A 25133-nucleotide genomic window follows, 5' to 3' on the forward strand; every position below is an offset into this window, starting at 1 on the left:
TTCATTTTAGGAGAAGCAAAAAAGAAAGATAAGCTTGGTGATCATCACATAAATCATGGTTAATTTTTTTAGTTTTTTCTTAGTTAGCTTAACTTTCTAAATAAAATCATTTTGCATCTTCCTAAATTTTTTTTTAGAGTTTCAAAATGAAAATGCAAAGTTCTACTGTAGTGTTTATTATGCAGAACAGTTTAGACAACTACGAGAGTTGATATTTCCAGAAAAGGAGGAAAGGTATCCAAAGCAATAAGATGTTAATTGCATATATATCTATATATGTGTATGCTTGTTTATAAATACACACACACACACAGAGTAAAACACACGCGCATATTTGTATATGGAAATTGTTCCTGGTTTTCATTATCAGCTTTAAATTTATAAATGCTCTTTAAAATACCCATTTTTTAAGAGCATTTATAAATTTTCAGTTTAAAGAGATTTTTATCTTTAAGACAAGAAGCCAAGAATTCATATTAATATTTTAACAAGTTTAAGTTCTTGGTCAAATCATTAGATCTCTTAAAAAGAATTGTTTTCTTTGACAGGCAAGAAGAATTTTCATTGTCATTTAAACAGAACTGTTTCTAGAAGGTCGTTTTCATTCATTTCAGCATAAGAAGTTTCTTAGTAAATATTGGGCAAATCAAGTCATTTTTAAATAAAGGCACTAATATTATCATGATGAGGTCAAGGTCTGATAGTCAAGTTAAAGTTAGAATAATTAACAAATTTTTGTTTATTTTGATTCACACCTTTTAAATCGAAAGTATATAAATCTAATGCATGGTTTCCATTGTTTCCCTTGTACCAAGTGTCTGCTGGTGTAAATTTTCAAGGCAAATTTTGCAAACAATGTGAACCTCATTATTTGTCCTGATCACCAAGTTTCATTCCAAAGTATTTTTTTAAACAAGCTTACTATGCAGTTTGTTTGAAAAAGTCGTTAATAGGTCTGCTTTTATCTACCAACTTAAATTCACCATAAATATAACAAGAGTGATCAGGGGAATTTCTTCATCTTTGTGGCATTATTTTATTTTTGCTAAAAGAAAGAAAATAAAAATGCGAAACTATACACTGCTTGAAACTTTGCTATTGCAAAGTTTCAAGCAGTATATAGTTAAAATAAATAACATAACAACTCGACTAAAAATGTAGCAAGAAATCAGAAAGAATAGTTTTCTTGCTGGGAGTTGACTTCTCAAATGCCTGACTCATTTATTGCAAACAAATTTAAAGTTCACAGTTTCATTACCTGAAACTCATTAAGAGTACTAGTTTCAAGTGTTTTACAAATTAACCACGAGCACACGACATTATAAAAGTGTGTCAGTGTTGTTTTTGGATTTAGCATCTCAAGAATGTATAAAAACAGTTCCAATGTTGTCTACACTAAACTTTTACATGTATAATGTAAAAGTTTAGTGTACAAAAATGTTATGAAACATCGTAAAAACGTAAAATGTTATAGATATATTCAATCTCTGGCAAGATGCAAATTTTGGAAAGCAACTGGTGGAAAGTCCGGTTCTTCATTTTCCAAATCTTTAGGTGATTTTATATTTTTTTTTATGATTCAGCTTTAGCTTCTACATCACTGTTATGCATTAGTCTAGATTTTTTAAAAAAAAACAACAAGCTAAACAGTTTTTCAGAAAGTTTTTTACAATGATTATTGCATCATGAGTTGTCATCTAATAAGATCAGAGTTTGCTTATCTTTATTATCATCCAGATCTTGCTAATAATAATGCTTCTACCTAATGAAGTTGCTCTATCATTTTTCTTTAAGATTATTAAGTTTTTTTAAAAGATAATTTGGCAACTTTTTTTTTTACTTTTCTTCAAAAGTTAGCTGTCGTGTTTTATTTTTTTAATATTTTTCCATGTTTTGAAAGATCGTCTCGGTAAGAAGGTGTTTCCCAAAACTTTAAACACTTTTTGATTCTAGATGATCGCTTTGTAATGAAACAAATGTCTCGTCTTGAAATACAATCGTTTGTCGATTTTGCACCTCGGTATTTTGCTTACATTAACAAAGCTATAAAAGAGAAGGTATGCGTTTGTTTTTAGATTTTGTTTTAAGATTTTCTTTTTCGAATTTAAAAAGATTACAAGACAAAAAATAAAAATACTAAACAGAAAGTAAAATAATATTTTGTTTGAAAAAAAAATTTTTTTACTTGCCTTCATGAAGTAACTTTTTTTCGCTCTTTGTTATTTTCATAACTTAATTTTGTTCGCTCTTTGTTAATCATACTCTTTATATTATACCAGCGACCAACAGCTATGGCTAAATTACTCGGTGTATATAGAATCGGATTCAACAATCCTGTTACCAATACGACTATGAAGCAGGATGTACTTGTTATGGAGAATTTATTTTATGAGAAAAAAGTAAACAAGGTATGATAGGCATTCTCTTCTTTATTTTTGTTTACTTTCGTTTTTCTTTAACTAAGTTTAGCTAAGGTTTTTTCTTTAACTAAGTTTAACTAAGATTACAAATCTTTTTTTTCAGATTTTTGATTTAAAAGGTTCTGTGCGAGGTAGATATGTGCAGACTTCTGCAAAGGAAGACGTCTTGATGGATGAAAATCTGTTAGAAAGTATTGTTCGTACTAAACTTTATTAGCTGTTTGTTATCAGTTTTTTAATGTTACAAATTATAACATTTTTCACTTTTAGTGATAAGCGAATCACCTTTGTTCATTCGTCCCCATAGTAAAGCAGTTCTTTCAAAGGCTATTTATAATGACACTGAGTTTCTTTCAATGAATATGGTAATGGATTATTCCTTATTAGTTGGAATTGATCAGACTAATTGTCAGTTAGTCGTAGGTATCATAGGTAGGTAAAAGTTTCAATCATTTGTGAGATTTATGCATTTTAATGCACTTACCGCACGCCTAAGCTTAATACGCGCTCCACTCACACATCCCTCTTTTCCATCGGGTGTAAAATCCTGGATCTGCCTTTGGCATCAAGAAAACTACTTTTAAATAATTTCATTATTAAAAAAAACAAAGGAGCTGATTTATTTTATCACGAAAAGATCATAAGAGTTATCAATGTTTAGATTACATTCGTACTTATACATGGGACAAAAGACTCGAAACCTGGGTTAAATCGACTGGTATTCTTGGTGGACAGGGCAAAATGCCTACTGTCGTTTCGCCTGAAGTTTACCGCACCCGTTTTACCGAAGCTATGCAACGGTATTTCCTTATGGTACCAGATAAGTGGACCGGTTTTGGCGCCGATTTAAATTAACGCTTTCGTAAAAGTAAATAATTTTTATATTAAGTTATTTTTTTAACTCATGTAAAATTGAAAACTTTTTTTCAAAAGTTTTTTATGCTTTATTTTGTTATAATTTTTTTTTTTAACTTAATCTAACGGTGATATTTGTTTAATACTAATTTTATCTAAGTTTTGCAATTAATAAAAAAAAAATTGTTTTTTTTTTTAGTGAAAAACTTATTGTATTCGAAATGTTGATATTTAACCAGTTTTTGTTATTCCCTTTTCATAATTTTTATAATTAAGTTGAAGCGATCGTTTTAAAAATATCTTTTCGTAAACTGTTATTTGTAAATAAAATAAATAAAAAAGGTTATGTTTTTAAAAATGAGAATCATGAAAATTTATGAACATCTTTTGTTTTTCTTTTATAGGGAATGAAAAATAAAACCTCTCCTGTTCGCGCGAATTTAAAATCAGGAGATGAAATTATTACTAGGCTAATGAAGTTTAAGCCTTAGGTGCTGAAAAAAAATCGCCCCACTTTTATAATGGCATAGGAATTTATAATGGTATAGGAATTCTCAAACTTCTTTTCATAAATAGCTAGGAACGTTTATATTAATTTTCTTGTTTAACAACTAATTAACTGAATAAGCGTGTGTATTGGAGAAATCGGTTTCCGTTTGGTTCGTTCATGTTACCCAATAACTCCATATTGCGTTCTACTGTGCAATACAAGGTTGACACAGAAAAGTTTCCTGTACCACCTGCCGACTTTAAGTTTGATTAAAAAACCTTAAGGAAATTTTCTGCAAAAGACAACGTGATAATTAACATCTTCAATTTTGCTTTCGAGTTAGGAAAAAGTCTGAATAACTTTCTACATCTGGCATATATGAAATGTGGAACGACATACTACAACCCAACAATAAGTGTACCATTTATTGTAGGGATCTTCAGAGTTGAAAGGTTGATATTTCGACAGGAGTTGGCCTTTTGTTGGCAAATTAACAGTGCAATTCAGTCGTATTCTGATGTTGTTAAATCTTTTTAAATACATATTTTCAAAATGTGAACAAACTTTTTTAAAATGCTAGAAGCCACTGCAAAACTAACATAGAAAGTAAAAGTGCTACTTATGAAAAGAAAAATAAACCCAATTCCTTCATCTCATTTTTCATGGAGTGTTTGAAACTTAGGATCAACTGGCCACATTTCCAGCTCAACATTTCTTTTTCCATTTTGTCAGGTTTCATTTTCTTTATATTTCATAGCATTAACATTATCGATTCGAATTAGTTCTGACTAATTTTACTTTAATTTTTTGTTGAGGAAAACGTTTGTGCATCGTGTTAAAATGTAGACTTTTGTTATGCGATATTTTATTAAAAAATAATAACAACAACAACTATTCTTCAAAACAGTGACCAAAAATTGTCCACAACCTTCCGCCAACGATCTGTAAGATTTTAGATTTGGCCGAAAAAGTACCACTAAAAATAAAAAGTACCAATGTAATGGCTTGAATCGAAAAATTCTTGAGACGCTTATTTAAACGAATTAAATTTAATAAATTTATCGAATGGCTCAAGTCGGTGACATTTTTATAAAGTGCTGCATCGATTAAAGGAGATTGTAGCCCTGGCTATTCTGACGGTATGCTTCTTTACATTGTCTTGTTGAAACAAAGCGCGTTTTCGATGAACGCAATATTGGTACGATTCGAGCAGCACATTGTCAATTCAAGTTGCAAGTTAAAAAATAAATAGATTTTTGGTATTAGCCACAAAATCAGATAAAAAACAATCAAAAAATATGTTGGCATGTAATTTAATTATTTTATGATTAACATTGCATAACTAATATTTATGCATAATTATTTATTAAAGGCTGCGAATCGTTAGGTTAGATTAGATATATATAATTAATTTTTAATGAGGTTAAAAAATCCAAAAAATGGCAGACAATATTTAAAAAATGAACGAAAATTTAAAAAGCTTAAAAAATCCCTGGGATTCAAACTCTGTTAATAATTACATAAAAAAATAAATCTTATTAAGGTTTAAAAAACAATTTTTTAAAAAATGCTAAAAAACCTTTTTACGGGGGCATCTACACTAAATGCTAATGCTACCTTCCGTGTGGTTCCTTCAATACACCATGGAGGAAAACTTCTCAATATTTGTATTAAATATGACAATTATGTGCTAAAAAAGAGTACGAAAAGAGGTATTCCACTATCAGCAAATTGTGAGACTGGTATTGGAAACATTAAAGCCACTGTTTCTAGGAGTTTGTAACATCGCATATTGGTTTAACTATGGCTCGGCAGTACTTATAAAAAAGAAGGGTATTAGCTTACAAGTACATTAACGACCCGCAGTACGCAATTTGGCCCGAAAATATATTACCACGTGCCTCCTTCCACCTAAATTTGTTCGGATTGATATAAAAATGTAAACCAATCGCCAGAGCAGTTCTAGAGTAAAAGAAAAAATGAAGCAGTTTATTTAGTATTAACACAGGTTTTAGATGGCACTAATGATGGTATGGAAAATACTAGAACTATTTTCAGTATCTAGGCTCTGCAATCGGACTAACAATGAGCCGGAATCGTTACATTCCAAAATGAATCAGACCATGTCACCCATCTTGGATTCTGAAGATTCCTTAAAGAACTTCACTAAAATGTAAGTACATTTGTCAATAGTCTTTCATAGCCATAAGAAGATACTGTTATTGCTTGGTAGCCATAGCTGTTTTTTGTATTTACTTTTAGCTAAAGGAGAAAATTGAATAAAAAAAAATTATCGTTACTAGAGTATAAAACTGATTTGTAAACATAAAGCTGATTTGTATATATAAATTGAACTGCAGATTGAAAACGTTGAAAAACAAAAAAGAGGAGTCGTTGCATGAAAAGCAACAACAAAAAGGGAGGCTTCAAAAAGTCAAAAAAAAGTTGAGTAGTAGAATGTGGACTTTTTTCCTCTGTAACGATCTCAAGATGATAACTGATGAAGAAGCTCTGGACTTTTTATGTTACTCATGCCTAGGGTTAGGAGTACATCTTGAAAAGGTTATATTTTGTTATTGGCAATTTTTGGCCTTTGGCCCAATAACTATCCCACAAATTTTTCTTACCAATTGTAACCTTTTAATAACAATATACATGTTCTGTTATAACTGCCAACTAGGGTTTGCCAAAAAAAGTCAACTTTTTTTATAGGGATAAGAGGAGGTTCGTGCTAAATTAATTTAGGTCCCAACAACGTAAGAATGACTCAAAATATACACTATTTTTCAAAACTCTCATGAATGTCCAGTTAAACACAGAATTGTCAAATGTTTGCATGAAGAAGCTTATCACCACAGTGAACCAAAAGTGACCAGGATCATTCAAACATCTTCTTTGCTAAGAACCCATACTAATAATTAGCTAAATATTTAAAATTTATTAGCATAAACAAAACATATAACAAATTCATTGTACCGCACAACAAGGTTTTTGCTTCTTGAACACTGTTAAATGTTTCTTTTTGATTTTTTGTTGCTGATCACGCTTATCACATCAAAATTTACGAATCACGTAAGTTTTCTGTTTTATCATCATTTTTGCTTAAATTTCAGTTATTTCTAGGACAGCAAAATGTTCCACATAAACCGCTTGTCGAGCCGGAAAGATATTTCTGCCTCTTTTACACATGAAAGTTGGACTCATGAAGAATTTTGTAAAAGCATTGAACAAGGAAGGTGAAGGTTTTGGCTATTTTAGACAAATGTTTCTAAGAATAAGTGACGCAATGATCAAAGAAAGTATTTTTGTTGATCCCCAGATCCCCAGATATGTTACGAGTGACAAGCAGTTTGAAGAGCTGTTGGCTGGCCAGGAAAAAAATTGCTTGGAAAGCCTTCAAAGACGTTATTGACAATTTACTGGTACATTATAGAGTGCCAAACTACGTTGAAGTCCTTCGCACAAACTTTTCCGCGCACACCATAAAATAAAGTGCAACATGTCACTCAAATTTCATTTCCTTCACACCAGGACATTCCTACAATAAACGTGATTAAATAGCTAAATTTATAAATGTCTATTTCTTAGAGTTCCTGCATGATACCCTATAGGTACCTGTCATAATTACCTAAAACTTTTCAGGAAACAAGAATCTTAAAAAAATTTGTTGTGCAGTGTTATCAGATATCGCTACAAATCCTGACGGACAAAATAACATGAAATATTGTTTTTAAAATACAACTTGATTAGATAGAATGCGATATAATAACGTAGGAGTAAATGACGTAAGAGTAAGTCTCCCATAAACGCCATTCAGCTTATTGCTGTCTATAAGTGTAATGAAAAAAATTGTTTTTATTCAACTGAATTCTACTTTGGTCTACCAAGGTAAAATTAATTTACTTTAGGTTTTTATCTTAGAATTTCTTTTTAGAAAATCTTAATGATTTGCTTTTGTCTACATTTAATTATAGGTTTTTGCGTTATCTTTCTTCTAATTTAAAGTATGGGACGTATCATTGGTTGCTTATAGCTGTTTTAAATAGCTGGTCAAATTTGAATGAAGCTATGAGATATTTAACTAACATCGAATTATTTAGAGAGCAAGTTCATGTTGAAAGTTTAGCTTCTATAAAAATCTCATCAAAATCTTCATCAAAAATCTCAAGTATTGGTGATACATTGTATTCTTTAGACACTATTGTTCGTGTTTTTGAATTTTCTGTTTCAATAGCACTTTATAAATGAATTAAAAATGGCTATCAACTCCCTATGTTTATACTCTACAAAAATTGACATTAAAAGCTTCTAAATTAACTTATAATCAATTTATCTTACGTTTTTTTTGCAAAGTTACTAATCAACAATGACAGTGTGTTTTAATGGTGAATGAAGTGTATGTTAAAGCTCCATTAACTTACCACAGTTAAAAAAACTTATGGAAAATCTTTTAATCAAGTAGAAAAATTAGCAAAAGCAATACTAGCTGTTATGTATAGGTGTCTTTTTGGTGGACCCACTTTTATAGTTTGCATGGCTCCGTTATGTTTCATTGATTCAGATGTTCACTATAAATTAATTGCTTTTATACAATAAATGCAATTGGAAGCTGTGTTGCAATCCTATGTGACAATGAAGCTTTTGAAGGAAATCCATGGTTGACTAAAATTAACATTTTTTTACTTTATAAGTATGTTCATATATGAAAAAACAAAGGAAATGGTACTGAAAAAACTCAAGAATTAGTGTAAGGACAGTGATGATAATAATTTATTTGCAATATACAAAGATCTTAAGGAACTTTGATGTTTAAAAAAATAAGATAATAAAGATTATTTCACATTGAAATTTGAAGCTGCAGTCTTTTTGAAACCTTTTGAGCGACAAAATCTTTCTCTGTGTTTGAGTTTTTTTTTTTTTGAAGAAACTCTTTCTGCGTTATCAGCACATCCTAAAATAGATTAAAGAAATGTTAATGGAACTATTGTAATTCTGGAAAAGGTTTATAGATGCATGGAAAATTATTATATTTACGAACTTAATGATGATGAAAGATTGAGACACGTATTGCACTATGTCACTAAATCACCAAATACCCTTTGTCTGCAATAGTTACTTTCTCTGTAAAAAAAGTTTAAAACTATGGATTGTCATAATGGGAATAAAAGGATAAAAATGTTGAATGTTGGAACATTTAAAGAAATAGCACACATGTAAAAAGGTTTGTTAAACTACCAAAACATTTTGAACTAAATCACATTCACATCTACATCTACATTTCATCAACTAAATCACACGAATTTGTAAAACTGGGTAACTTAACATCAGACTCAATTGAAAATGTTTTTAGCAAATTGTGCCAAGGTACTGGTTATACTTATTTTGTTTCTGTCCAGCAGAAAAACTTTAAATCAAGAAATTTACTTAGAACTTAGAAAAAGACACAAAAGTACTTTTACAATATTATTTGGACTTTGACAAACTTCATATTAGTCATTCTTGCATGAACTGTCAGGGGCAGCTAACCCAAAAGGAAAGTGTAATATTTGATTCTTTGCACATATTAAAATAACTATCTGCTGCTATTAAAATGACTTTAGTTTTGATTGCTGGTTCAATTTAAGACATGAAAGACATTTAAGTTATGAAAATCTTAACACTGATACATATTCATATTGTGAAAAGTACAGTGCCTTAATGACTTAGAGGCGATTTAACAAAGCTAACTGACATTTTATGTCAGTTTACTTTCTTTTATTATATGCTTTTTATTGCTTTGAATTTGACTTTATCAGTTTGTTTACATTCCTTTTTGTACTATTTTGAATATATTGATGATTCTATTTTAGGTTGTTTTTTTTTTTTTAATTTACATCTCTTGTGTAAAAAGTTATAAAATCTTGTTAAATATTTTTTTAAAATAATTATTCAAAACTTATCACTCCAGGCTCTTACAAAGAACCTTCTCACAAAATATTATGAATGTGTTTCATAAATCTTTTAACAAAATTCCCTGCTCAATAAATTAAAGTAATTCGAGTTATTCATCAACTAATTTGTTATACTGATAAATTAAAAATAAACCAAAATAAAATGCGAAGGTTTGATGTTTTGGAGGACTTTTTAGATTGGGATTATTATCGTGTAGAATGCAAAATCGACAAATGCATAATTCAAATCTAGGGAATCAAATGATGCCTTTTGTAGATGAAAATATTCTTCCACAGTGGACGTTCCAACCGGACAAAGATCCGAAACAACAATTTTGACAAAGATCTCTGACAAATTGCTTTATATGACCAAGTTTTATATGCAATAGAGGTGTTAATATGTTTTGAGGTTCCTCAACTGGCATTCTTTTGACGTTTTTCTAAATCAAACTCATTCCGCTTAGTCCATGCTGTTACTAATATGCTTTGTCTACTCTACTTCTCCCTAATCAAAGGCAGTATGCTTAGTATAAATGCCTTGCATTCTCATCAAAAAGCCAACCATTTTCAATTCCCCTATCACTGGTTAGGTGTACTCTTTATACTTCAAACTCTCACGTACTATTTTCAATCTTTCGTAATTTTCTTTGAAATGAGGCAAAGAAGAGGAAGAAATTTACTTTCAAACTTTTTCTAAAACTTTCAATGAAAAAATGCCAGTCAGAGAGAATGTACGAGATTCCGAATTCATCAAACAAATCTGTCTTCTTCAGTAAAAAAGCAAGTTGTTCAATAAAAATACTTCATGGCAATTTCTTTGAACAAAATTTCTCTCAAACAAATTCCGCAGTTTCGAGCGGAAAGCTGGAAGTTTGTTTTACATTTAGAGAGGTTCAGATCTTAAAATCTTTTTAGTGAATGAACTGTGGTACACATATAACTGATTTGAAACAGACATAAAAGTTTCTGATAAAGACATTACATCTCCATCATAGCACCATACATTACATTACTGCTCCAATCTAATTTTCTGAACAGTTTTACAAAATATCATCAACAATTATGATCGTTTTGCTAACAGCTTTTCGCACTCCAGAAGACGTCATTCACAGTATCATACAAAATTTATTATACTGCGCATTTACATACTGACAGCATGAGTGAAATGACAATTGCTTTCTATTTTCTAGACTCCATTATTACCTAATAAAAATTGTTTCTCTCTAAAAGAAGTTATCATATATAGATAATTGTAAAAGATACAGAAGCAAAGTTTCTCAAATATAAACGAAAGTTTTTAGTTACATTTTGATATCAAGACTCAAAAAGATATAACTTTCTGATGACCAGTTTTATTATTGGTTGACGTTTTATAGAGTTGATATCAATGAGTATGATAGTAATAAACATGATTGGAAAATGATCTGTTCAATTAAACTACTTTGTAGTAAATGTACTATTTTTGCAGATCCTAGCTTTGGGTTAACCGGTAATTCCTTTGTGGACGATGAAGGTTTGCCACGTAGATCATCTTTACTTAGTAGAAACAGATTTTGAATTTCCTTCAAAGTTTTAAACCAATTCTTTTAAGATTTTAAGTATTTAAATTTAAAACATTGAAAAACTTTCTGACTTATACAATAAAAATATAAATTACACAATAGAAAGAAAATGTTATTTTCAATATATTGAGCAGGACACCACCAAAGTAATTTGAAGATACTACCAAAATACTTTAAACGCACGTAAAAAAACGCTATCTGCCGTCTCTAATTAGTATGATAGATCATTTGTTTTGTCTTACAAAGAAGCCGCTCTAAATACTCGAAATACTTTCAATAACTCTTTATTGTTCCCTATTAAACGGCACTTCACGATATTATATCGATTTCTGAACATTACCTCAAACAACACACATAAAAAACATAAAATCTTATTGTTTACCATTTTGAAAAAAAAGCAGACTTAGTTGAGAGATTTACTGAGAAAGTCATGCAATACCTTGTTTGTTGTTGCCGTCTTTTTTTATTATTTAAAAAATTGGAAAATAATAAAATGCACGTAATTTTTTAAAATTTTTTTTGGTATTTATATGCCACTTCTTCTTTCAAAAAAATTTTAAGTAAACATTTTAGGTTGTTTAAAATAGTATTAGGAAGCTACTATAAAAATAAAAAAACAAAATAATAGTAAGTTATTGAAGTTTGAGAGCTAACCAACTGTAATAAATATTAATGTTGCTTTCTGCTGATGAATATCTGATAAAAGTTTTATGCAATAATCATTTAATCATTTAGGCAGGCACCAAGGAGTTCATAAACAACTCTAATGAATGTCAGTCATGAACTTAGAAGTTCTTTAACCCATTGACACACAAAGCCGGCGAATCGCCGGTCTACTACATTATGGTATTGAAACACTGAACCGGCGTTTCGCCGGTCTGTCTTTACGTGGTCATTTTATGCATAAAAAATTATTGTCCTATGTTTTACCATTTTAATTTTATGTGTAATTTAGTGTTAAGGTTTCTTTGAAATAAAAACTTGTAAAAATTAAATAGTGTTTTAATTAACAAAATATGTAAAAAAAATTGTGGTGGAATGGGTTAAGAGTAAATAAAATAACACTAGTAAAAATGAGACAGCCTTTTGTTAGTTATAAGGTTTCAGCTTTTAAAAGTTCTTATAAAGTTTTGAACTTTAAGGTATTGGAAACAAAGCTAAATTCGTTTTTATCTGCTAATTTATATTCTTGCATTAGTTCAGGATAGATTAAGGAAGCAAAAAAAAGCTTAACAAGGATCTGTTATAAGAAACATATCCGATTTTTTTTGGGTAGTCTTATTTTGAGGCTTTGCACATGCATGATTAGATGTGCAGCGGATATGCACATTGTACTCACCGTCTCTGTTAAAAATGTTTAAATGGAATATGATATAACAATACAATAAAATGTAATCGATACATTTAGACTATTTAGCGCTAAGGATCTGTTGAATTAAATATTTCATGTGTGCTACTCGAATAAGAAAAAGATTTTTCAAAAACATCCCAAAAACAAAATAAATATAATTTAAGTTTAAATTTTCTGTAAATTTTCAAATGAAAATTGAAAATAATTTTCTTAAAATGATTTTAAAATGAAAATGCCAGTTTTTTGGAGGTACAATATGTTCGATAAGAGAAACATATCTCAGTTTTGCAAAGTCATTGGAAATATTTTAATTAGTAAAGTTCAATAAATAAAAACTCATATTTTTAAAAACATGCATAAAAACATGCATATTTTTCTGTGAACAAAAAAAAAAAAACAGATTTCAAATTTTGCGCATGAAAATGATTAAATCGAGAAAAAAAAAAAAAGAAAAAAAAGTAATTTCTTCATCTTAGTTTACTTGATGTCCCATGCAAAATACTTTTTATCTTAAGTTATAAGTGGTTGTTTTTTTTCGTAAATGTTTAATTGAACTTAGTTAAAAGTGTAATGAAATTCTAAACTTGTTTATTGCTTAATAAAGATTTTTTAATGAAGATTTCAAAAAATTTGAGAACGGAGTTTAATTACGAGCCTAAATAAGCTTGTCAATCTTTATTGAACTAATTGTACTCAGCACTGTTCATCAACTAATATAATGAGACCATTTTGTGTCGAGTTAAGTTCATTAACACTCGTGGTGATTTCGAAAATGATTAGTTCCTGCAAAATATAACCTTCAAGATGATTTTTTTCCGAAACACAGAATAATCCCAAGAGCAGGAAAATCTTTACGGTAAAAATTTCCGACAAATAATCGAAAAGGCGATTAGCTGGCTTTTCAACCAAAATCTAAAATGCATCCTGTAGATTTAAGTCTATGGTTGAAAGAAAAAAGTTTTTAAGAATAAAAAGCGTAAAAACAACAAGTAATTTTATTTTTCTGTTGTACTCCATTTTCTCATGTAATCATTTCATCATCATCATCATCATCATCATCATCATCATCATCATCATCATCATCATCATCATCATCATCATCATCATCATCATCATCATCATCATCATCATCACTTCATTATTATCATTGTCATCATCATGATATTCATCTTCATCAGCATCATCTTCATTTTACCCTTATAATCATGATATTTTTAGTAAAATTTATCTGGAGGTTTTATGATAAAATATAACAGAAGTGCTCTTAAAAAAAATTAGAAAGAGTAGAAAAAAGTTTTTAATTAAAACTAATAACAACTTATTTAAAGTTCAAAAGAGTAATCATTATATATTTGGCTAAGAATTGGTTGTCTTGTTTCATAAGTTTTCTTGTTATGCACATGTCACCTTTTGCATGTAAGTATGATGTCATAGCTAAGTAATCGTCACAGCACGCCCTTGGTTTTAAAATGTAATCATGAGAATGTTTGAAAAAATTAAAACAAACATCGTCTAATCGGCTTTTTATAAATTATTTTAGATTGGAATTATCGCTCTTTTGACTGTGTTGAAGCCATTACTATGTTAATTAATGACTCGTTAAGTTGTTGTAAAAGTGAATGAAACAAATACGTCAAGCAACTAACCCAATCTGCTTTAATCACAAGGCTGACCGAAAACAGTATTTTAGATTAGTACAACCGTCTACCGTACATCAACAATAACAAAACAAAGAGTTGAATAGTCGCTAATTGATTCAACTATTTTTTGAATTACACAGATCGCCTAATAATCCGTCGGCCGTTTAAGAATCCTAATTAGTTAAGCGGTAAACTATTGACGTCTCTTACAATAATAGAAAAAATACAATAATAGAAAACAGATAAATTTAAAATTAGCCTCCTCATATAAAAACCCAGTTACAAAATATAGAACTCTGATTAGGGCAGCTAATTAGGAAAAAAAAAAAAGTAAAAATAAAAATGGTTTTGTGTTGCTGTGTTCAATTATTCTTTTTGCTCTTCTTAGCTTTGATCAGCACAAATTACGTGCACGGCCAACGTGACAGGTATAGTTAGCTTTATATTTCAAATATTTTAACTATATATCTTATACTATAAATCATATACTTTAAACTGAAAATTTTTTTATAAAAAGTTTTCTTTTTAAAAAAAGAATAACAATTAAGTTTTTAAATTTTTTACAAGACGTTGAGCCCAGTACAACTTCTTTTTTGTAAATTATCAAACAATATATTAATTACTATTATTATTTTACAAGAAATTATTACTATTTAATTTGTTCGTTGATATTTTGTAAACTATCAATAGTAATTTTGAAAAAATCACTTTTAGCAATTTGGAAATAATATATGTCAATTTTTTTAAAGCCAAACCCATGATAGCGTGCTACCAAATATTATATCTTCATCGTTGCCAAGCTTTATCCGTCTTAACACTGAATACCTTCGAACAAAAGAGGATGAGGCCATAAAGAAAGCTATCAGCAATGCGTCCTTCTGCGGCATCAGCGAATGCCAAATGCAATTTAAGGACGAAAAGTGGAATTGCTCATTATTGTCTAATTCATTGCAAAAAACTGCAAAGCTAGGTACGTACAGTTGGACCTGTATAATGTTATTATAGATTTTTTCAAATTAAGTTCATTTAAATTCGTTTTATTTCCTATAAAACAGTTAAAGCTTTCTTTTACAGCAACTCGGGAGAGTGCCTTTTTGTACGCCATTTTTGCAGCAAGCCTGTCGCAGATTCTCTCAAATATATGTTTAAAAGGTTTAATTCAAGAATGTGCTTATAAATTCGATGGTTCAAAAGTAAGTGCTTATAAACTCGATGGTTCAAAAGAAAGTTCATCTTTATACAGCGATGAATACTTAAAAAACAGTGTGAAATATGGAATGGATACATCAAGAGAACTCTTGGCAAGCAAAAAAATAAGAGATGCACGTTGGCAAATGGATGAACACAATAAAGAGGCAGGGAGAGTGGTTAGTTCATTTTTATTTCTCCGCAAATTGCCATTCAAAAAAGTAATAGCAAAACAAAATATCCGTTGATTTTTCAAAAGTGAAAAAAGTTTGAAGATGGAGAAAATACGCATATAAAAAAGTTTAATTTTTTTTGTTTATAAACAATTTTGTTTTCACTTTGCATTTTTTTTTTTTTGTTCACTTGTTTATAACTTTAACTGATTTTGTTTTAGGCTTTAGAGTTCCCAAAGTTGAGCAATTCATCCTGTACCTGCCATGGTGTGTCAGGTGCATGCGCATTGAAAAAATGTGTCAAAAAGTTACCATCTTTCGAAGTTATTGGCAGCGAGTTGAAAAAAAAATACAATGACGCAATTAAAGCGGGACCAGATAACAATGGACAACTGATCGCATATACAAACGTTAAGCCAGAAAAAAGTGATTTGATTTACATGACCGATAGCCCAGATTTTTGTATCAACGACGACTCCCTCGGTGTAATTGGTACAAAAGGAAGAAAATGCTCTTCAGATGCAAACGCTCCAGATAGCTGTGAAAAACTTTGTTGCAATCGAGGCTTCACCAAAACATCGTTATCGCTGACAAAAACATGTGAATGCAAGTTTCACTATTGTTGTAGACTTGACTGCAAGACTTGTCAGCACAATGTGACCCAGTTTCGGTGCAACTAGCTGCAACTACTTAGTTTCATAGTTAATATATAAAATTAGTATTTTCTGAGAAAAGTCATATTTAAAACTTTCGTTTTAAAACGATTTCTTTATAATTTATTTTACTTTTTCTATCTAATACATCTTCTTGCAAATCATCATTTTTTTGTCCTTGTATGAAATTTTTGATTGTTTTTATTTTACAAATTTTATTGCATTTGTAAATAATTTTAAAAATTGTAATATAGATTATATTTCTCACAATACAATTAACCTGCCATATGTAAATCATCAATTGAATGTAATATATTTTTTAATTCATATCTGAGAATCAGCAAATCATATGCTTCACATTTGTACTAATGTTTTCTAACAGAGAATATTTAAAAATGATACGCGTAATTAAGAACTCTATTTTTGTCTGGAGAATTGTCTTCCAGCATTTTAGAAATCCCAAAAAAGCTTTTATATATATATATATATATATATATATATATATATATATATATATATATATATATATATATATACACACACACACACATACATATACTAACATAATTATATAATTACATTAGTATATGTATATATCAACCAAAAAATATATTATTGAGGCGCCACTGCAATATTTATACTTATATTATCATTCTATATAATAAATCATCATAAAAATTTACTGAGAGTTCTTCTTTACATATGGTACTCAATATCTAAAAATATATATACCTAAAATAAAAATCAAAAATTTTTTTAAAACAAGTTGAATTTAAAAGGCATACGCGCTAATTGTAAAATCCTACTAAAAAATACTTTCAATAAATTATTGTTAAATTTCGTCACTTCATCCTGTATTACTTTGTTTATGGCGCGAAATGGAAAAAGGTTTTTAGAGTAAGCTGCTGCTTGAAGGTGCTGTTAACAAATATATCATAAATGTCTGTACCCACTCCCTCCCGAAGACCATAAAATAAACACAATCTCATTACGTACTCTATTTAAAGTTTCAAAATGAAAAATGTTGCATTTGCGCGTGAGAAAAAACTAGCAATGTAAAATAAACCGTAAAGTTAAGTCACAAAGGTTGATGCGATGATGATATCAACGTCTATAATTTGATACTACCATTAGATTGGCCATTCCAAAATATGGTGAGTTTCATAAAGTCATTTTTAATATAGTGAGTTTTTTCATAGTTGAGAGAGTTAACCGGTTTGGAAACTCCGTATAATCATCTATTGTTTAACATTTTGACACAAAAATAGAGCCTAAATGAAGCGTGACCGTGCACACGCACTTCTTAACGGCATTTATTAACAAGTAATATTGTAAACAGATGACTTATATAGAGACAGCTAGTTTTTGTGAAAAAATGGACATGTCTTTTGATTGTGTTAACAGTAGATCTCTTGAAGAGCATAAAATGGATGAAAAACAGCTCTTCAAAAATACATAAATGATTTTCGGTTTAATTTCCTTTTATTTTTTGGGATATTCTAAAGTTCAGAGAAGATCTGTAGATGAGAGAGTAGACAATACTTGTTGTCAAAACTCCTATGAGGCTCAAGTCAAAATGTTCATTTCACATCAGACTCACGAAGCCTTGACAATGACATGTAACTAAATTGTGGAAGTTGTAAAAACCCTGTAATAGTTATCTTGATTATAAAATGCTTTTTTTGTCTATTAATCTATGCCTTATGATTTTAGTTAATTTAGACTGTCAAGTATACAAAAAAAATGTGTTTTCTGCTTTAACTATTACTTGCTCAAACTCACTTGCTATACCAGTGAGTCTTCCGTGGTTAAAAACATTAAAACAAGCTTTTGGTCAACAATTTTTGTTTTAATTGGCAACTTTTTAATAAAAGTACTGTTTGTTATATATCAGTGCTATTACTTGTTCAAAAACATTTGATTTTTTTTTTTTTATGTTGCAGATTATGTAACCTCCAAGATATTGCAATATATACTTTTTTCTTTCACATATTGTTTGCTGTTTGATGTCTTTTTATCACTAACTCAAGATATATTAGCCCTGTAATGAGACGCCATGCTATCAGCAAGTTTTCTTAATAATAATGTAGCAGCATCTTCATATTTACCATTTCAGTTAAAATTTTGTTTACTATTGCTTGCTATTTTTCCTAATTAATTACCATAAAACCAAATCAAACTTTTTAGAGAAATTTTACTGCAACTTTACATTGTTTTATCAAAATCTATTATGTGGTCAATCGGAAGCTTTTTGGCAACTTCAATTATTTTATCACCATAAATTGAGCTTTCTTCTTGCAAGACACTTTTTTGTAGTAGTGAGAACAAAATGTCAAGTATGAAATCTGCATTTTTAGCAGGTTATCTAACGATAAAATTGTTGGGATGCTTTTTAGAGATGTGCAATTTCAGCCCTCCATTACTTCTACGAACTTTTGCATTTTACATGGGAAGGATCCAGGGCTAAGCTAAAAACAATTTTATATAAGTAAGATAAATGTTTATCTTCCTTATTTAAAACTAAATTAATCATCCAAACATTTATTTTTCACTTAATTTGATCACGTAGTAAGAAACGTGAAAACAAACGTTCATGTTAAATGTAAATGATTTACATAGAGAAACATCCTTTACTTTTTAATCTTACAAAAAGTAAAAAGTACTCACATTGTTTACAATTGCACCAAAATTAATTTATAAGTTCAATATCTCTTTCAAAACTTTCCAAAAGTTTCATAAGGTCCAATTAGTTACAAATGTAATTCATTACCAAACATTTTATATCACCTTAGAGTTTTTTTTAATTTTTTCTTCTTTGATTACTTGTTTTTCAGGATCATTTAAGACCGCTGAAAGAAGCAGGGCGAACTCATTATTGCAAATATTATAATTCATATTGCAAAGGTAATCATCGTCTTCTTTCTCTGCACCTATTGTAAATTTTTGTGATGTGCAAGGTCAATATCACGTGATCACAGTTTCCACCTAAGAAGATTTTTTCTTTACTCAAATCTCCGAATTTCTAAAGCTGTTTTGCCAATAAACCATGGTCTTATGAAACTCCTTTTAAATATAGTGAGTTTTAAGAAAATCCCTTTAAAGACTGATTAGTGCAAAAAAAAGACATTCTTTAAACAAAATCTACATAAAATTAATTAATTCAACTGAACCATTACTTTGTGGTAAGTTATAACAAATATTATTTCATCAAACAAAAATAGATTGCATTTAAGTGGGGAAAAAAATCTTTATACATTACATGTAATGAGTGAAAATCTTACAAACAAGCACAGACAAGTCGCGCTGTTTGAGTATTTATAGATAAATACTATGCTAGCTCCACATTTTAGTGGATGTTCAAAATGGAAGAGGGCTGCGTCACTTAGAATCTTGCTCTTGATAAGGAGTGTTTTTTTAAAAAATTTTGTCAATATATAGTTGCCGGCGAATCTCAAAAAAAAGATTCAGTTCCTGGTTACACGGGCTGTTTTATAAGCGTTAGTGGCGTAAATAAGTCTAAAAAAAACGACCGGTTTTTCTTGTAGATTTTTTTTTAAATATAAATAACATAACTTATCCCGACTCAAGAGTTAAGAGATAACCATTTCACCTCCACACATTTTTTAGTAAATGCATAAGTAGAGATCAAAGTTGTAAGACTAAATCACGGTATTAATCATTTAAGATTCACTAATTTAACTCAATTGTACATTTAAATGTTTTACTGTTGTACATTTTTAAAAGGTAAACAAGAAAAAACATGTTATTAATCCCAGGACGCCTACAGCTTACAATTCAAATTTAAAAAAAAAAAAAAATCACAAAAGGTCTTTGAAAGCAGACATTTGTTATTCTAAAAATATACAACAGGAAGTAGATTTTTTGTGATACGTGCACTGTTTTAATGCGGTAATAAGACGTCTTAATATAACCTATGGCGTTATGTTTAATGCTTTATGTCAATTAGGTTTCTCTAAGAATTCATTATCAAAAAACAAACAGCAAATCAGCACAATAGAAGTTAAAAGAGATTTGACAAATTATTAAAAATGAACAAAACCAAAGTTTTTATAAGTACATATTATTTATAAACACTTGTTTGTAATACTTGAGTAAGTATATTGGATTTATGCTGTTATATTTTTTAAAAGCTGTCTTTTGATGACTTTTTCAATGTAAAACTGTCAAAATTGGTTAATTAGATACTGGTCAGCTCAGAGAAATCAACGGAGATCGTGTAGCTTTTGCCTTTAAGATCACGCTGTACATGAAAGAAACAAAAAGTTAGAAGCACCAACAACACATACATTAACATAAATTTCAGTAAGAAAATATTAGTAACAAAAAACTTTTCAGAAGTTAAAACAAAAACGATATACACATACATCTCTAGTGTCTATACTAGAATTCTTTTCTCCAAACTTAGCAGCAGATATTCTTGCAAATTTAGCTTCTGCAAAATTAACAATTTTCAAAATTTCTTTAGTTTGGCAAAGCTCTTCAAGCCAAAGCGGTACTTCTTGTTCAGACTAAACATGGTTTGAAAAATTGTTTCTTGTAGTTAAAACAAAAACTAATCCATAATACCCAAAGTTGCCATGAGTTATGTTTATGAATAAAAAAATAGTTTACCTTTCCAAGTATTATAACCAATGCTTGAGCTAGTCCTTCATCTCTTCCTTTCACAAACATCGATATAGACTTACCCGAATTCCCGGCACGTCCTGTCCTACCGATTCGATATATATAAGTTTCAATCTCATCATGTACAAGATCTGGTAAATCATAGTTTATAACTGTTTTCACTTCAAAGATGTCAAGACCACGTGCACTAATGTTAGTACATACTAACAATGGTTTTATACCTTCGTTGAATTCATGCATTGCTCTAGTTCGATCTTGTTGAGAACGTTTACTTTTTAAAAAAAAAAATCGCAGATATCTTTTTAAAAACTTAATAAGCTTGAAGGAGTATATAAATTGAGTGAAACTTTCATCAAAATGTTTAAAAACGAAATCAAAATTCTTTGTAGAAACATTAATACATACATAGTCTCATCAGAGACTTGCTTAATGTTTTTAAAATATGATTTTGAAAATACTTTTAAAATACGTTTTTAAAATATTTTTAGAATATGTTTTTAAAACATGATTAAAATATGATAGAAAAAAAAAAAAAAAAAAGAACACTAAAAAGACAACACTTACCTATGAACTATGGTTAAAGGATACCCCTTCACACACAATATTCGAGCCACATTTATTACATCTTTGATTGTTTTCAAAAAGACAATAGTTTTATTTTTTTGTGATAATTCCTCTTTAATCTTTTCTTCGAGAATTTCAAATTTTGTTACCGGATTTTCTACATACAAGATTTGTTGATTTATACATTTTGGTGAACTTAAATTGTTACCAATATCTGCAAAAGCATAACATTCATTCAAAAATTCGATAATAGTATCTGAGAAAAAATCCAGTTTTTTTTTTCGTGTTTTAGACTTGCCACATTGCTCCATTTTATATAATGGCAGAGTAGCACAAAACAATGCAGTTTGTCGTAAAGGTTTTTCAGGCATATCATACTTCTTCATCAATTTTGTAAGATCTTTTACAAAGTTTTTGTCCAACATATGATCTCCCTCATCAATGATAACTACTTTAACGTCTTTGAGGGAAAGCTAAGGATAAACAAAATTTTAAATTGATCCAAAACTAGTTTTTTCAAAAACAAAAAATTTTAAGTTATTCCCAGTTAAAAAAGCAACATTTATATTTACATGTCTAAGTTCTATAAGATGAGAAATCCTTCCAAGTGTACCAATAAGTATATCACAACCATTAGCCATTTCACTGATATGAATTTTGGTTGAAATGCCACCATACGTGCATATGGTTTTGATGTTTGTATTTTTTGTTAAAAGTATAGCTTCTCTATTAATTTGCAAGGCTAATTCTCGTGTTGGAGACAATATAATAGCAAAAGGGTTTTTAGAAAACAGTGCTGTTTGTTTTGAATCTTTTTTTTTTAGTAGTGTAGAGATGATTGGTATTAGGAATGCAGCCTACAATTAAAAAAATACAACATGAAAAACATTAAGAAAATGTTTTTCTAAAAATCCCTGAAAAAAACTATAAGACATAACTTGGGAGACTGGTTATGAAATTGAAAAGTAATAGAGAAAAAACTTCTCAGAGAATTACATCTAGATAAAAGTCAGATAAAATAAAAGTATAAAATTCTTTAACTGTTTTCCCTGATCCAGTTTCTGCACGTGCTACCAAATCTTTACCTTCTAATAATACTGGTATTGCAATCATTTGTACAGGTGTAGGAAATAGATAGGAGAGTCTTTTAAGGTTTTCTATGAGCACTTCAGGTAAGTTTGCATCTCTAAATGACTTTATTGGAGAAGAATCTCCTACCCCATTTAACTCAATTGTTATTGAATCTTGCCAAAAGTTATTCCCTGTTTGTCCACGGGTAACATGTTGTGTTTTAGATATCAATTTTCTGCATGAGCAATTTAGTTTTGAGCAAGCCTCACAATCATTTAAACACACAAAACAGTTGAATTTTCCACATGGAGATAGAGTACTTGGTTCAAGTTGCAATCTTAAATCTAAATTAATACCAATTTAAAACTTAATTAGGAAATAAAAAGGTAATATTTGAAAGTTTTTTTTTTTTAATTTTGAAATTATTGAAACATATCATGAGACAAATACAACTACTACATGTACAACAACAATAACAGATAATTTTTATGTTACTTTTAATTCTTTGGTTTATTCAACAATTTAGTTGCTAAAAAAATTAATAAGCAAAAAGTTTTTTCTGCCTATTTTTTTAGTAATGTCTTTTTTTTTTTTGTAAGTAGAAACAAGTGTATTAAAAAGAAGTGTTGCTTATAGTTTTTCCATAAATCTATTTTAAAAAAGTCATGAAAAAAAAGCCATGAAAGAATTAAAGTTGTTTTGAACTACTGCTGATGTCATCAGAAAAAATCACCAAAAAAAAGACCAACTTTGATGGATGAATTAGTCAAATTAAAGTTTATTTTTATCATAAGATGCACAATAAGAAACAAAAAACTGGGGAAACTTTTAAATTAAGCTGTTTAAGAAGAACTGTTAAATACAGAGGTGAAGGCATATATGCTTGAGGTTCTATGATATGCTTGATATGCTTGAGGTTCCATGATATGATATGCTTGATATGCTTGAGGTTCTATGGCATATTGTAAAGTAGGAAAGTTATCTTTTATTAACAAGAGGATGCTTCAATATATACTGAAAAAATGAAATCATGTTTGAAACTAAGTATCAGAGTCTCGGTTCATAAAGTATTGTGTGGTCACTGAATTAGTCATTTTATACAATACCTGTCCTACAATACTAATACCAGTACAGAATTGACATCAATATCAGAAGGACTGATTTTTTCCAATACCATCTTTGAAGTGTCATTGATGGTAATATCATATATACTAGACTCCAAGACTTTGATGCTTATTTGAAACTTTTAAATCAATATTGAAAATGGATTATAGCTAGCTTTTAACAAGACAAAGACCCACAAAAAAAACTTTTAATCAATATTTAAAAAATGTAGATACTTTTCCAGAGTCTTTACCAAATAAAAAATTTCTGGTATATTTTATATTAAGATATGATGCATTCAACTTGTTAAAAAAGATACAAAAGAAAAATCCTACTTTTTTATTTTTATATAAAAAAAATTCTTAAAAAACAAATTTTGTAATGAGTTTATTTATTTGCTATATTTTGATTAATTTAGATAATCATTTGTGTGTGTATGTGTGTGTGCGTGCGTGTGTGTGTGTGTGTGTGTGTGTGTGTGTGTGTGTGTGTGTGTGTGTGTGTGTGTGTGTGTGTGTGTGTGTGTGTGTGTGTGTGTGTGGGTGTGTGTGTGTACGTGTGTGTTAAAATATTATTCTGATGATAAATTACTTTTTAATAAAATTTCATTAATCTTATTTACTTGTATATGTAAAATATTTTCATATTTCATAAAACTTTTTAAAACAGTAAATTACTTTGCATAAATAATTGAGTTAGCTTAAAGCAGCAAAAGCAAAATTATTTTTTTAAGTTTCCTTTAATTTTAACCAACATTTTAAAGTTAAAAGGTTGTGATAGCATTTCATTGTGATCTATTTTTCTTTTCCATTGTGATCCCTTTTTCTATTTTTATTTTGTTACTTGATTTTTGTTAAACTGATAATTTAACTAAAATCAAGTAACAAAATGTTACAATGATTTTTTTCCAACATTTTAACTGTAAAAATTAGTTGATATGGTTGATACTTTTGCAATTACACAAAATTTACCTGCTACTTTACAAATTAAAGGGTCAACCATGTCTAAAGTTAAATAAATAAATATATAATGACTTTCAATAAAGTTATGTGAGGATAAATAAAAGTAAAATTGCAACTTACTTTTAAAGCCTTAAAAGTTTAGCAAATAGTTGATTTATGATTTTTTTTTTTTTTTTTTTTTTTTTCTTCTTATAAAATTGAATTCAAATTAACATTTGGAAAACCTTCCAGAAGAATGAAGAAATTAGTTTAGATAAAATATTTTATCAAGCATAACAACAATAAAAAAAAAATTTGATTTCTGAGAATTTACCAAATCCGTCCGTAACAAGTTCCGATTGGTTTTCTAAGAAATGAGATTTCAAATGACGTATCTAAATATAAAAATGTGGCTTAAAGCACTGATCTATATAATAACTGGATAGCGCATCTCCTAAGAAAATAGCGTAATTTTTGAAGCCAAAATATTTTCGCCAGCGCCATATTGGGAGGACCCACGGAGAAAAATTATTTAGTTAAAATATTG

At 29.1% G+C, this 25133-nt stretch overlaps 3 protein-coding genes, 1 long non-coding RNA gene and 1 pseudogene across 9 annotated transcripts in view; 4 read left to right on the forward strand and 1 right to left on the reverse strand.

Moving 5' to 3' along the window:
- LOC145185346 (1-phosphatidylinositol 3-phosphate 5-kinase-like) overlaps positions 1-3896 on the forward strand; it is a 34947-nt gene extending 31051 nt beyond the window's left edge. The window contains exons 32-40 of one of the 2 annotated variants that reach the window (XM_090096861.1): positions 11-58; positions 138-234; positions 1475-1554; positions 1954-2057; positions 2280-2408; positions 2524-2611; positions 2691-2852; positions 3082-3288; positions 3680-3896. In XM_090096861.1, the coding sequence (XP_089952987.1) occupies positions 11-58; positions 138-234; positions 1475-1554; positions 1954-2057; positions 2280-2408; positions 2524-2611; positions 2691-2852; positions 3082-3275 (902 nt within the window). In that variant the 3' untranslated portion in view covers positions 3276-3288; positions 3680-3896. Of the gene's footprint in view, positions 1-10; positions 59-137; positions 235-1474; positions 1555-1953; positions 2058-2279; positions 2409-2523; positions 2612-2690; positions 2853-3081; positions 3366-3679 lie in introns of those variants that run through there. The other variant, XM_090096860.1, reaches the window with a different exon arrangement.
- Positions 3897-7604: 3708 nt separating this feature from the next.
- LOC149883775 (uncharacterized) lies at positions 7605-11225 on the forward strand (annotated as a pseudogene). The gene is made up of 3 exons (XR_016455914.1): positions 7605-7653; positions 7700-7949; positions 8966-11225. The product of XR_016455914.1 is annotated as an uncharacterized LOC149883775 (transcript).
- A 3294-nt stretch (positions 11226-14519) lies between these two features.
- Positions 14520-16619, forward strand: LOC149883776 (protein Wnt-2b-like). The gene is made up of 4 exons (XM_090099215.1): positions 14520-14676; positions 14998-15218; positions 15323-15615; positions 15831-16619. Exons 1-4 carry the CDS (start codon positions 14591-14593, stop codon positions 16287-16289), a joined length of 1059 nt encoding a protein of 352 aa, XP_089955341.1. The 5' UTR covers positions 14520-14590; the 3' UTR covers positions 16290-16619.
- Positions 16620-20327: 3708 nt separating this feature from the next.
- The window catches only part of LOC145185635 (uncharacterized), a 6331-nt gene continuing 1525 nt past the window's right edge, over positions 20328-25133 (reverse strand). The window contains exons 2-9 of one of the 2 annotated variants that reach the window (XM_090098268.1): positions 24921-24981; positions 24617-24649; positions 22512-22885; positions 22043-22327; positions 21471-21943; positions 20895-21177; positions 20648-20791; positions 20328-20523 (exon numbers count right to left, since the gene is read on the reverse strand). In XM_090098268.1, coding sequence (XP_089954394.1) covers positions 20461-20523; positions 20648-20791; positions 20895-21177; positions 21471-21943; positions 22043-22327; positions 22512-22885; positions 24617-24647 — 1653 coding nt within the window. In that variant the 5' untranslated portion in view covers positions 24648-24649; positions 24921-24981 and the 3' untranslated portion in view covers positions 20328-20460. Of the gene's footprint in view, positions 20524-20647; positions 20792-20894; positions 21178-21470; positions 21944-22042; positions 22328-22511; positions 22886-24616; positions 24650-24727; positions 24871-24920; positions 24982-25133 lie in introns of those variants that run through there. The other variant, XM_090098267.1, reaches the window with a different exon arrangement.
- LOC149883777 (uncharacterized) overlaps positions 25004-25133 on the forward strand; it is a 1525-nt gene continuing 1395 nt past the window's right edge. For all 3 annotated transcript variants that reach the window (XR_016455778.1, XR_016455777.1, XR_016455779.1), the window contains exon 1: positions 25004-25133. This exon is cut by the window's right edge and continues 4 nt beyond it. This is a non-coding gene — a long non-coding RNA (uncharacterized LOC149883777).

This window comes from Hydra viridissima, unplaced genomic scaffold (assembly GCF_058129835.1).
Source record: "Hydra viridissima isolate aposymbiotic clone 2 unplaced genomic scaffold, HvirCarnegie_v1 scaffold_9, whole genome shotgun sequence".
Classification (NCBI taxonomy): Eukaryota; Metazoa; Cnidaria; class Hydrozoa; order Anthoathecata; family Hydridae; genus Hydra; species Hydra viridissima.